General features: G+C 40.0%; 1 protein-coding gene across 11 annotated transcripts in view; it reads left to right on the top strand.

Moving 5' to 3' along the window:
* The window catches only part of TLN2 (talin 2), a 198,478-nt gene that overhangs the window by 132,921 nt on the left and 51,499 nt on the right, over nt 1–14,058 (top strand). For all 11 annotated transcript variants that reach the window (XM_072933836.1, XM_072933837.1, XM_072933839.1 and 8 more), the window contains 13 exons: nt 137–245; nt 917–1,125; nt 1,267–1,365; nt 2,426–2,593; nt 2,716–3,010; nt 3,857–4,023; nt 5,118–5,246; nt 6,688–6,801; nt 8,606–8,719; nt 10,029–10,163; nt 11,092–11,220; nt 11,848–11,950; nt 13,497–13,705. In XM_072933836.1, the coding sequence (XP_072789937.1) occupies nt 137–245; nt 917–1,125; nt 1,267–1,365; nt 2,426–2,593; nt 2,716–3,010; nt 3,857–4,023; nt 5,118–5,246; nt 6,688–6,801; nt 8,606–8,719; nt 10,029–10,163; nt 11,092–11,220; nt 11,848–11,950; nt 13,497–13,705 (1,980 nt within the window). The remainder of the gene's footprint in view (nt 1–136; nt 246–916; nt 1,126–1,266; nt 1,366–2,425; nt 2,594–2,715; nt 3,011–3,856; nt 4,024–5,117; nt 5,247–6,687; nt 6,802–8,605; nt 8,720–10,028; nt 10,164–11,091; nt 11,221–11,847; nt 11,951–13,496; nt 13,706–14,058) is intronic.

Raw genomic sequence — 14,058 nt, 5'->3', positions numbered from 1 at the left:
CTTCACTTTAAGGGCCTGCTGCTTGTCTTCTGTTTCTCTTTTAAAAGTTCACAAAGGAATGGGATATATACCTAGTATCTTGCCTTACAGAACCTCACTGCAGTCCCTAATTCTTCTTTCCTTTATTGCTCTTCAGGCATCGAGAGTTTGGGTTCAGAACAAGGTTGATGAATCAAAACATGAAATACACTCTCAAGTTGATGCAATCACTGCAGGAACTGCATCTGTTGTTAACCTTACAGCAGGTAAATTTCAACAGGAAGGATTTCCTTGCAGTCTCTTAACTATATGTCAGTCTAAATACAGTTACATATGAACTGAGCATGGGGCAGCTGCAGAAAATTTTCTTTAAAACACGCCAAGCATTAAGTGCATTGATATGTGGAACAAACTTGATGTCCCTCCCAACACAATTTTTTCTATCTTCAGTTTCTCTAAAGGTGTAGCAGTCAGTGAAGATAAAATGTAGCTTGCTTATCCAACAGAGTATTTGCAAAGTTACTGCAAGAAAGCATCGCTGATCTGGAAGTTGTTAAGGAGAGATTATGTTTTTATTGACAGTGGGTTTTTCTTCAGCAAATTACAGGTTGAGGGAGCTGCGAGTGGCTTAATGGGGACAAGACTGTATTGCCTTAGGTTCTTCTAGTATTGAAGGAGGCTGAAACTGTGGACTTCTCAGCAAATTGCATTGAATGAAGAACTATTGTATTAGAGGATAGATTATTGCAGAAGAAATGTAGAAATCAGAAAGGTATAGGAATTTAATGCTTTTTTAAGTAACACATTACTTAGTAGATTGCTTGGCTGTCTTGAAATGTCTCTTTTCTCTCTCACCAGTGTGTAGCTTGTTGTAGCTGCTGCTGTTTCCCTTTAGCCACTAAAGCATTCTGATCATTGAAAAACATTTGCTCTGCAGGGGACCCAGTTGACACTGATTACACTGCTGTGGGGTGTGCAATTACAACCATCTCCTCCAACCTCACTGAGATGTCCAAAGGTGTGAAACTGCTTGCTGCTCTCATGGATGATGAAGTTGGAAGTGGAGAAGACCTCCTGAAAGCTGCTCGAACCTTGGCCAGTGCTGTCTCAGACTTGCTGAAGGCTGTGCAACCTACTTCAGGAGAAGTGAGTAAAGAAAAACTTTTCAAGTTCCCTCTTTTTGGCCATATTGCTTGCACAGTAATGCACAAGTTCCTTGAGGAAAAAGAAAATGCAGTAAAGCTCATTTTCCTTGAATTAATGCATTTCACTGCTACCTCTTACCAGCCTCGCCAGACAGTTCTGACTGCAGCTGGAAGCATTGGACAAGCCAGTGGGGAGCTACTGAGACAAATTGGAGAGAATGAAACAGATGAAAGGTTCCAGGTAATGAGGGGGTTGCTTGTCACTGTCAGAACTGTGCAGTTTTGTTATAAGGAGGTCCCTGCATAAAACCAGGCTGCTCAAAGAGTGGTTAGAAAATGCTGAAGTTTCTCTATGCTAATTGAATCCATTTTGAAGTTGATTTTAATTATACAATCGCAGAATGCTGATTTCATAGGAACCCCAACTTCATTCTGTGCATCATACAGATGCTTCATGGAGAGCTTTTTGCCCTCTATTTCTTCTCATTAAATATAATGGGGTTTATCTAAGTGTTTGCTGTGTCTGTATACATGTAAACATGTAGAAGTTAAAATCTTTCGGTAAACTGAGTAGAAAAAAAACGTTGTATTGCAAACAAAATTTCTTTAAGATGAATAGTAGCATCAGTTACAAAATCATAATGCCTTATGATTTAAGTGTTGCTGTTAACAGTTTAAGACCAGTGCTCTTGAATCCTCTGTAAAAAACGTGTAGATTTTTTCACTGAATGCCAAGGACATGTCTGCACCAGAACCAAGGGAAGGTACTGTTCAGCAGCAGACAGACCTCTGGAGTGCACTGTGTGCTAAGGTGTCTGCTAATACAACTTACAGGCCATTTTTATCCCTTCATCCAGCAGTGAATCTGTAAACTTCATCAGTGTTCTCATTTGTATTCCTAGTTGAATATATGTATTACAACTCTTGGCTAAGAGAAAGAATTTAAGCATTCTTATTTGCGTTATAGCGTCTTGGAGAAAGTGGGTAAGGAGAGGTGTGGTTTATCATATCTAAAAGCAAAAGAAAAAGTAGTGGGTTTGGTTTTCAGAATGCAAGATTTTCTGCCTGCTGTGAAGTTGAAATTATAAATAAGTGTACTGGAAATATTTTCTTTACTGGAAAGCCAGGTCATTTTAACAGTAGAGGCATTAGGAAGACTCAATCGTACTAAAAAACTGAAGTATACGGGTGGGATTTTAAGTGGGGAAATGGGAAGAAATTATTTTAACTTGGTGACTGCAGGAATTAACACCTAAGCGTGTTTTAATGTTGCAGACTGAGTTTTCCTTTTACTTTACTAGGATGTTCTGATGAGTTTGGCCAAAGCTGTTGCCAACGCTGCTGCCATGTTGGTACTGAAGGCCAAGAATGTAGCACAGGTGGCTGAGGACACAGTGCTGCAGAACAGGGTCATTGCTGCTGCTACCCAGTGTGCACTCTCTACTTCCCAGCTCGTGGCTTGTGCTAAGGTGAGGCAGTGGTGTTCGTGAAGGGGCAGAACATCGTGTCCAGCGAGTACTGCTCTGTGTTCCCAGTGGCCTTGGGAATGGGCTGTTAAATTCTGCGTGCTCCGGGTGCTCTCCCCATGCAGGTGGTGAGTCCCACCATCAGCTCCCCGGTGTGTCAGGAGCAGCTGATTGAGGCGGGGAAGCTGGTGGACCGCTCGGTGGAGAACTGCGTGCGGGCCTGCCAGGCAGCCACGGATGACAGCGAGTTGCTGAAGCAGGTGAGCGCGGCCGCCAGCATCGTCAGCCAGGCCCTGGGCGACCTCCTGCAGCACGTGCGCCAGTTCGCCAGCAGGGGCGAGCCCATCGGGCGCTACGACCAGGCCACAGACACCATCATGTGCGTCACCGAGAGCATCTTCAGCTCCATGGGGGACGCTGGTAAGTTCCTTCCAGGAGCACTGGCCCACACGTGCACCTTTCAAGTCAACAAAATAAAAATCCTTCTCTGTTTTCTGCTTCTAAGCTACTGCTGTTGTCATGGGTAGTGATCCAGCCCGTAATATTAATCAGCAATGTGCACATAGCTGTGTGCTAGATGGAGTAAATATTCAGTGAAAACAATCAATACCATGCTAAAGGAACACTGTAATATTTGTCTGTTTTCTGCCACTGCTTCACTTCATAGTATTGTATAGCAATTTCTCATCTCCGAATAAGACAGGCACCTGGGCAAATACTTCACAGTGACTGGTGTTACTATGCATAGATTTTGTTGTAGGTTTTTAAAAGTGCACCTTCTGAAACAAGAAACAATATGTTTTTGGCTAAAACCATCTTAATGGTGCGAAGTGTTTTCTTACAAAGTTCTCAGTTTATATTAGACAAAAGATAATTCCCTAGAAACACAGGAAGAAGATGGGTAATTTTTATTGAAGGAGTGAAATCTTGGCTGTGATTTGAAAGCAAAGTTGTTGGTCTTTGCTGGGACAAGAGTTTCTTTGAACCTAAAAATACTGATTGTGTGTTTTTGTCTTACTATCCAGATTGCAAATACTATACTTTTTTCTTCATCTCCACTGTAGTGGTTTCTGTCATTTATATTGGGATCCAAGATTTGTTTATGAAACTTTCAAGCTATATATGTATATATATGTGTATCATTTTCAAGTGAAAAAATACTTCAGCAAATATAAATTAATTTTTGCCTTGTGAAACGATGCTGAGTTTTGAAACCAAGGCTGAAATGCAGAGAGGAGAAGGTAAAGATGCAGCTGTGCTCCCCAGGTGAAATGGTGCGGCAGGCCAGGGTGCTGGCTCAGGCCACCTCCGATCTTGTCAATGCCATGAGGTCCGATGCAGAAGCAGAGATCGACATGGAGAACTCCAAGAAGCTTCTGGCTGCTGCAAAGCTCCTGGCAGATTCCACAGCCCGCATGGTTGAAGCTGCAAAGGTACCAGGAAAAGGAACTGTCAGCTTAAACCTGAGGTTTTAAGGCTGTACACAATGAAGAGAGGGCGTGTGGGATTTATAAATAGGATCTGGCTGATAGTAAAAATGGTTTCTTTTATCCTGTAAGAGTTCAGCATTTAATTACTTACCCTAGGTACATTCCAAAACCCAGTTTATTAGCTACCTGGATTTTTTTGGTTTTAAAAGATCACCTTACTCTGCTTTTGCTTTCCTGTGTGCATAGTGGTCATGGCTCAAGCCATATAGAGCAGTTACCACCAGTCCTGTGCCCTGCTATGGTCCAGAGTCTTGTAGCAGTGCAAGTGGAACAGCAGAACCACAGCGATATCGCACTGGAGTCATTACAAAGCAGCTCCCCTCTGTCTAAGAAAGTTTCCTTCACCTGGGGAATCTTGCCTGTGTTGTTCCCTTCCACATCCTTCCCTCCTGTTTTCACAAGAGACACAAATATCACAACTTTACCTTTTTTGTGCTGGAAACCTGTTTCAGTCTACTAGGGAGGAATATGTCCTTTGAATTGTTTCTCAGATCCTGCACTGAAATGATTTTTACAGCAGTAGGGCCAGCCATTCTTGCTGGGACTCCAGAAGGCCTGTGTGCCTGGCTGCCTATCCTTGACTTCCAGTATTTTCTGACTTGAAATTGAGAAGATTTGCTGTGTTAAACTTCAAGTTTTGGACTGCAGTTACTGAAAGACGTATTGAATTGGGAATTTTAAAAACTGGGTTTTTTAAAAAAAACTATATTCATACCAAGTACATTATTTCAGATCAAAGGAGAGGCAGTTAAAAAAGGCTTTTTTCCCAAAGACCTGAAGTGGTATATATAGCAAATGTTCGGCTTTCTTCCTCTTAAGTACCAGACATAGACAGTAACAGCCTTCCACTAGAAACAGACTTTCTGGTTTGAAGTTTTGTAATACTTCAATGTTCTTCTAATTTTCGTTATGACAATTTAAGGAAGATAATGCTGATGTGGCAGGTACTGTCTGATCTTAAGTCTTGATGCTCATCCACATTTTCTCCAGTCATTTTTACTCAGACTTAACAGTTTTTGCTTGGAAATTCTGTGCAGGGAGCTGCAGCCAATCCTGAAAATGAAGATCAACAGCAACGTCTGAGAGAAGCAGCAGAGGGACTGCGGGTTGCTACAAATGCTGCTGCACAGAACGCCATCAAGAAGAAAATTGTCAACAGATTAGAGGTTGGAAACCATATAGTGAAAAATCTAAGCAGAGAATGGCAGTGGTGTAAGCTCAGTTCCAGAGTACAGAGCTTAGAATTAAACATAACAGTATATCATAACATTGTTCTCAGAAAATTGAGTAACTTGTATCACAGATGTGGTAAAGTGGTATAAGAATTTGACTTGGAAGACATTTGATGGTGGCTTAGTCCTAAAATTAAACAGCTGAGCTGAAACAGCTTCATTGCTGTGTTAATTTATCTCTGTGGTGTGCCATTTACACACAGTATCTCTTGGTGCCTTTACTAGGATGTAGGGTTCCAGATGAATTTCTGTACAAAGTTTGTTGAATTGCAGCGTGTCCAATTAAACTGGGAAATTACTCAGAGTCAAGAAGCAGAAGCAGGAGTAAAAAGATATATGCTGTCTAGTGGCCCAGCCAAGAGGGAGAAAGGCAGTTTAGTAAGGAGAAAATACCATGGAAGTTTATTTTGTGGGCAAAGTTTGATCTTCACATTCTCAACTAAAATGAAGAAAAGGCAGATTAAAAAAACAAACTTTTCATAGTTCCTAGTTTGCAACTGTGATTTTTGCATTAGTCTGATTCAAATGCAGTAAGGTGGCCATGTTCCAGAAATACATTGAATTCCTCTAGAATTAAAAATCAGGAGTACTTTAGGAAACGAAGGCTGATGTCTGTCACTGCATTCAAGAAAGTGTTCTTGGATTTTCGAACTGCATTCAAGAAAATTTTATACAAAGAATATTTTATATGTTTTGCTGCTATATACTGCCTTACAAAGGAGTAAAATGTGTAATAAACTTCATGCTTGCTTCTATTTTGTGGGCCAGTTAGTGTTGTACAACATGTTGAAGTACCTTGGATAAATTGTTGAATTTTTATGTTCGTAACAGGGAGATGTTGATAATAACATTTGAAGAAGGTCTTCAGAATGCTTTTGGCCTCAGAAGTAGGAGTATTTTGTACTTCTGTGTCATTTTAGGATCTTTGCTTTTGCTGTAGAGCAGTCTCAGCAAAAACTGTCTCGTGTCCTGGGTCAGAGGTATCAATGTAGCAGTGTGCAGCACTGCCTGTGCTTTGCCTGTTTTCTCTGGCCTTCTTAGGGAGCTCATTGTTTAGACCATTTCTGCTGTTTGTAGTTCACTTATCTTCCTCCTGTTGAAACCTAAGCTGTGAAAGAGTAAGGGCATAGAATGCAGTTAAGTCTGCCTTTTTCTTTATTGGCAAATCAGAGATGGATAACAGCATTCAAATAATTTTCACCTTGAGAGAAGAGCAATGGTGGTCAGTTGAGGTCTCCTTAAGGCAAATCAAATTAAGGGATAAAATGTATTAATTTGTCAATGTTGTTACTGTCAAAGTTACCTATAGTAATGTGTGTTTCATCCTCTGCATTACTCACTTTTAGCACTGATTTAACTTTCTTTTTCTCCAAAGATTGCAGCTAAACAAGCTGCAGCTGCTGCTACTCAGACTATTGCAGCTTCTCAGAATGCAGCTGTTTCCAATAAGAACACAGCAGCCCACCAGCAACTTGTGCAGAGCTGCAAGGTAAACACAGCACAGCCCATGGCAAATAACTCTTGAGCTCTGCTTTTTGGGGAACTGATGATGATCACCTTCTATAAAAGTGTTGCAACCTCAAAAGAAGCTTTAAAAAAAGAAAAACAGAACAGCACCGTTTATGTTCATGTGTGTGGATTCTGGAGAACTCTTGTTTACTGTATTATCTGTGCATTGCTGTTTGTAGGGCTTTGCAAAGTTGAACTACTGTTAGTGCCATGTAACACTTGTAAAACATGTCCAAGTGTTACACACACCTTAGAAAAGGATGCACAGGTGTGTAACTGCTCAGTAACAATCAATTCACCTGAAGTAAGTACTTTTACTACAAGTTTTGGTAAAGATCAGCCAGTGATGGAACATATGCAGAGCTGTACTGGAAGCACTGTACAGAGGGGTCCAGTTACTTAGAAATTTGTGATTCCCTGACTGTGATTCTAAGCCTTGGCTCTGCATTCAGTGTATGAGTGTGATCTACAGCAGGGGAGTAGCTTCATGATCATCAACACAGGCTGTTGAATCATACATGCAGTGAAATGGGACTGAGGTCTGTTGTGGGAGAACCTTTGGATTTTCGGTAGAGGAGGATGGAGGAGCAATAGTGATTTATACTATAATGGAATGAAATTCTTATTTAACATATCAGTTATATAATTGGTCATATAACTGACAACTGCTCCTGCTGTTCTGCTGTTCCACCTCCAAGCAATTGGGACCTTTAATGTCACCATAAAAACAAAAGTGACAGATATTACAGTGGGGTTGCCATGATTCCTAGCTTGAAGTTAAAGCTGTAGGATCTCAGATTTCAAGGTATGCCTGAAGTCAAGCACATTTTTATACTTCCAAGCTAGAATTCAGAGTCTGATGAGAAGCTGTTTCCTTTTGTGTTTAAGCCAGATTTGCAAAAGACAGTAGAATGCGGAAGGATTTTCTTCTGCATCCAAGGGCATTTATTTGGGGAACAAGAACAAAGCCATTAAAGATGGTATAGTTAAAAACCACATCAGCATTCTGCAATTACTTCTTGTTATGGTGCAATCCTAACAAATGTTGGAATTAAATAAGATAACTCAAGTATACTTCAGAATTGAGTTGTAGAGAGCTGCTATTTCAGAATGAATTTTTTAAAAGTGTAACCTGTAAATATTGTTTACTCTTCATTCTAATTTTGTCTTGATGCTCATTTATCAGATGACAAAGAAGATTCAGTATCTACTTTTTTACGTTTTTGTGTTGGTGGTAATTTAGTATTGCACTGCTGAAGTGTTATTGTGAAATGGATGGACAAGGCCCATTAATGTGGATAGTCCAGGAATAAAGTTTTAGCAATATATGCTTGTAGATGCTCCAGCCATGTGTGAAGTTTGTGTTGCTGAAAGCTAAGGAAAAGTAAGCCGAGGTGCTTTGTGTGTAAAAGAGAATGTTTTTCTGAAAGCAGGACATTCTCTTGAAAAAATCTATCACCTTCACTACTGGCGTTTGAATGTGCAAAGCAAATAATTGATACTTGATGTACACAATTCTGCATAAAAAACTTGGATAGTCTTGTAGGAGTCTTTAACTAATAAGTAGGTTGAATAATGATTTCTTAAATAGAACATCTCTAAAAAAGTCCTATTTTATATTAATTTGGTTCCATGCATCCTAAATTCTGTGACAGCACAGGAGTATTTTACTTGGAAATACTGCAGTTGTCTTCAAGGGTAGCAGGAAAGCTGTTTGTTTTATTTTCAGAGGATTTTTGGGTTTTATTTTTTTACTGAAAATCTTTTCCCTTTGTCAATTTCAGAATGTTGCAGACCACATTCCTCAGCTGGTGCAAGGTGTAAGAGGAAGTCAAGCTCAGGCGGAAGACCTCAGTGCCCAGCTTGCTTTAATCAATTCCAGCCAGAATTTCCTTCAGGTGAAGTGAACTAATCATTACAGTAGATGTAAAAAGCATTCTTTTAGTGCTGTATGTTTTCATTTGTGATAAATAACCAGTAAACTGTTAAGAACCACGTAAAGAAGTTCGCTGCTATGAGCCATAGGTAGCAGAATTTCGTTCCTCAGGCTAGGTGGCTAAAATACATTGTATCTGTGGAGAGTGAAAACTGCTGATGTTGAGGTTAAAAGTAACAAGAAAAAAGTGTGCTTATGGAGAAGAAACATTCATTGCTGTACACCTGTCTTTTGGTTTAGAGTTTCAAGAACAAAATTGAGAGAATTTAGCATCTCTCTAAGTAGAGACCGGAATCTGAATATGTGACAGGCTGTTGTAACCTTTTTAGGCAAGGTAAACCTAGTGTTGCAGCAACAAGTTTCAGAATTCCTCAGAAATAAAAGGGAATACTAGCATGGTTTTTTAGATATTAGCTTGCATAATAGAACTAGATTGATGGTTTGGGAAAAACACAAAATTTGACTGTGTGCTTTCTCTATAACATCTTAAAATAGAAAGATAGAATATTGAGTATTGATAACAAAACTGTTGGCTTATTGTTAACATTACAAGAAACAACACCAGAAACCCATTCTCTGTGTAATGACATGATCATTACTTGGCATCAGTTATTCTTACCTCAAATGTGATGGCTGATAGCAGGTTTTATGGTGCTATTTAGGCAGAGGGATCACACACCGTGTTCTCACTCTGTTGAAGTATTTGCTTTATGACTCCCTCTGGAGTCATTCACATGATTGATCCATCTCTCCTGTGGCTGTATGTGTGTATAGTGGTGATGATGAGAATCAGCAAAGGCTTTTAGTTGTATTAGCAGTAATCCCTGTGTAGAGGCATTGCTTGAATTACAATTTTAACTTCATTGAATTTTAGCAGAGGTTAATATTTAGAAACATAGAGAGAAATTTGCCATCTCTGCCACCTTGAGCTGATTGTACCCTATGAATGCTGAGTGGCAAAATTTCACATTTCAGTATTTTTAAGTAGTCTACATGAGTGTTCAAAGGCCTCGGGCAGCCATTGGAACCAATGGAGTAGTCATTGTCTCTGTAAAGCACAGATGAGTCCTGCTGCAGAGGATTTGAAATGTGACAGAATTCTGACAGGATGTTCCAGCATAAGGAGCAGAAACGTGCTAGTCATTAAAGAAAAATCTAGAAACCTCATGAGTGTGTGAATGGAGGAAGCAGTTTGTTTATTGAATCCTAAGACTTCTTTAAAGAAAATGAGCTGGTAAAACCAATTGTGTTCACTGTTGTTCTTTCAACAGCCTGGAAGTAAAATGGTGGCATCTGCTAAAGCTGCTGTCCCCACAGTGACTGATCAAGCAGCAGCAATGCAGCTCAGTCAGTGTGCAAAGAATCTTGCTACCAGCTTAGCTGAGCTGCGAACTGCCTCCCAGAAGGTAGGTGACTACTGCTTTTAGTCAGCTAAAACAAGAGGACTTCTTGTCTCCCCTGAGGGAGTGGCTCATGCTCAGGCAGTGCTCATCTGTCACTGCTGTGTTTTGTGCACACTTTGCTCAGACTCCCAGGTGACCTCTCTATCATGAGAGAAAGGGGAGAGAGAAGTGACAAGAAAACTGAAAAAGCTTGTGCTGCCCTTTCCATACCAGACAAATGGGAGCAGAGTATACAGAGCAGCACATCAAGACTCTGAGCTACTGTTTGATTCAAGGGAGAGCGGGGAAAAGGGAACACATCTTGTGCCCCACCAAACCAGTGAGAAGCCAGCTACAGCTGTGCTGTAATTGTGACCTGGAATCATCATCTGTAAAACTCAGGGAAGCAGATGCTCTGTGTTTCACACCTGGATTTCTAAACTCTGTGGGGCTTAAAATAATGCAAGTGGAGAGTCTGATCTCTTTTGTGTGTGTGTGTACACTGAGGCCTGAAACCAGGATGGTAGCATTGAGGTGGCTACACCTGAGCTAATGCTGGAATTTCTGTCTTGTGCTCATGAGTGTGGGCTGCCACATCAGGGAGTCAGTGGGATTTTGGTCATGATGTACAGTGAGGCCACTGCTCCAAGGGAAAGTCCAGAGTGCAGCAGTTACATCTCAGTCCCTGGGCTGCCTGCTGTGAAGGGACATACACACAAACCAAGTGCACCTCATTCCCCTGGTGCCTCTTAGCAGAGTGCTGTTCTCATCACAGACTGAAAATATTGTTCAGGAGTTTGGAATCCATGATGTGAAACACTTAGAGGGCTCACAATGGCCTCTAAAGTAGGAAGAGAAATAATATGGGAGGGAAGACTAGATCTGAAGGATTTACTGTTTCTGAAAGTTGGATACAGCTGCTAACAGTGGTACTGATCTGATTTCTGAATAGGCTCATGAAGCTTGTGGCCCAATGGAAATTGATTCTGCTTTGAATACAGTCCAGACACTCAAAAATGAACTACAAGATGCGAAGATGGCAGCTGTGGATGGACAGTTAAAACCTCTCCCAGGAGAAACTGTAATTGAGGAAGGATGTTCTTCATTTAAAAACAAACAAAGTTAGCTGTTAAAAACTTAAATATTAGAGGCAAAACAAGTCAGGAAGCTTTGGATAATGATCATGTTGATAGGATTTTTCACTGGTTCTCTTAAAAAGAGTTTACGTTACTACTACAGCAACAGTATGTTCTGTAGTAGAGTTACTCACAGGGCTGTAGGGCCTCCTTCTCTATTCTATCCTTCTCTAATATCTTAAAAAATTACAATTAGGTAACAGTAATGTTTTGGTCTTGTCAAAAAGAACTTCTTTTCAATAGTGACAATGACGAGAACTCAGGACAGCCAGTTCTAGTAGACTTAGAAAGTTAAATGGTTTATTTGGGGGAAAAAAAGCCCTTCTTAGATGAAGGCGTTTACTTCCATTGCTGATTGTAAAATAGTTTTATTGCTCACAGTGTGTAGTATGTTAATTTATTTTATCCTGAACAGGGAAAATATGTTAGTCAGATTTCAGAGAAACTGTGTGTGTTCAGTAGCTGAGGTGAAAATTTAGGTTTTTGTGAAATGAGGAATTTTTCAGTACTATTTAAAACTAAGTGTATTTTTATTGAGCTTAATGTATTTTGTCCTTTGCAATTTTATACAGCTGGAGAAATGCACTCAGGACCTGGGAAGTACATCTAAAGCAGTTGGTTCTTCAATGGCCCAGTTGTTAACCTGTGCTGCTCAGGGCAATGAGCACTACACAGGTACTGTTTTATTCATAATGGCTCTGTGAAACCTCTGCTTTGCATCAATACTTGATGGAAGGTTTTCTTGTCACAGACTACTTAAATCAAGGAATGACTTCATTTTTTTTTAGTGCTGATGGTGAATTGTGGTAAGTTATGAAGAATTGAGTGTGACTTATGCTTCATAAAAGAGCAGTAATGCAATCTGTTCTGTCTTTAATCAGAATAGATTGGGACATCTGTTGTTTTTGTAAATATGTGCCACTGAAACTCTGTGAAAGGCTGAAATAAAATGTATTGCATTTTAAAGGTCAGTGCCACTGGAAATGTTGCTATGTCCTTACAGAAGGTTTAAAGGATATGTTTTGAAGCAATAGGATATGAACATAGTGGTGACAGCTTGGTGACATTCAGAACTGCATCTCTTCCTAGGTGCTACCAGTTCCTATGTACAATGCAGCTGCTCTGGCTGATTCATTGAGCACATTTGCATAGTTTGAGGTAAAGCCAACAGCAAACCTGGGCAAAAAGATTCTACAGTTTATTTTTGGACCTGTACTTTTAGTTTAGAAACAAAAACACCTTAATAAGAAAAATGCTCTACAGGAGGGACCAAAGTTTACTCCTGGATGTTAAAATGTTCTGTGTCCTTATTTCTGTTAGAAATGAAAGCTGTTGTTGCAAATGGCCCCATAAGATTTTTTTGTCTAATATTACTGATAAAATGTGTTATGGCAATTACCACTTCATTGGCTATAATTGCATCTGGTCTCTAGACCTTACAGTTGCTTTCATTTGAAGCAGATGTAATTTCATCAAGATGGCTCATGTTTCTATCACATAGTTGTGGAGAAGTAGGCACTGGCTATCAGGCAAGGGAGTAGATACTTGCAGCTGATAATTAATAGCTACATCTAGCAGCTCTCTTATCATAAGATGGTAGGAAACCCTACAAAGCAATTACTTCCTTTTCAATAATTTCATAAAGAAGGAGACCATTATTCATGTAGTTCTATGCCTTAGCACTGGAGTTGATAGATGTCCTTTAACAGAAGGTAATTTTATTGCATCCTGTGACTTCATTCAGTTATTTTTATGTTTTTACTCACAGTGATGTTAGATTATATTAAGTTGTATTGTTCCTAATAATTTCTTTTTTGATTGCTTGAAGTTAAACTATTGTTGTGCTGTGGATCTGAACACCTGTACAGCATTCTTGCAGACAATCTCTTCCCCCATAGCTTGGAGTATGAGTTTTTCCTCATCTACAGGTTTTAGCTTTTCCTCTTTTTCAGTGCTTCACTAGGATGTAGTCACTGGTATAGAGAGCTGTGCCCAGCATATGGTCTTTTGGCTGTAGCATTTACTTTTTGGCTTTACTACAGGCATTTCAATAAGTAAATGATACTATGTATTTCAAATGTCTTCTTGTTTGAAGATTTTCTTTTAAATTGCATTTGCAGCGTTATTTTGCAATAGGATCATTATTTGCAAGATCATGTCATGAAATACAAAGATTGTCTTTAAAGGTACTAATAGAATCCTTGGTGAAATGTGACCACAGGAGTTGCTGCCAGAGAAACTGCTCAGGCCTTGAAGACTTTGGCTCAGGCAGCACGAGGGGTTGCAGCGTCTACCAGTGACCCTGTGGCAGCCCACGCGATGCTGGATTCAGCCAGGGATGTCATGGAAGGCTCTGCCATGCTGATCCAGGAGGCCAAGCAGGCCCTGGCTGCCCCGGGGGATGCAGACAGTCAGCAGAGATTAGCCCAGGTAGGCTGGGACTTGAGCAGCTGCATGAGTTGTCAAACGCACAGTGAATTGACTCCAAATCAGCATTAAATAAGGAGAGAGAATGACAGAAAATGAGGCTGCTAGGCTTGTCAACTTTCTATTCCTTTCAACAGCTTTCAGACAATAACATCAAAAATTGTTTCTCCTTTGAGAAATTATGGTATTTTAGTAATCTCTTAGAAGAATATAGAAAGGTGCAGCTCTGTGCTTTTACCCACAACATATGTGAGGAGACTACTCAACTGCAAAAGTGAGATAGCTATTAAACTGATAATTGTCAAATAAAAGATCTATATCCACGTTATATTCAAAGTGAGTGCATGTTTTCTTCA

This window comes from Taeniopygia guttata, chromosome 10 (assembly GCF_048771995.1).
Source record: "Taeniopygia guttata chromosome 10, bTaeGut7.mat, whole genome shotgun sequence".
NCBI lineage: Eukaryota > Metazoa > Chordata > Aves > Passeriformes > Estrildidae > Taeniopygia > Taeniopygia guttata.
Note: the sequence above shows the minus strand (reverse complement) of the source record. Positions and strands in the feature narration are given on the sequence as shown.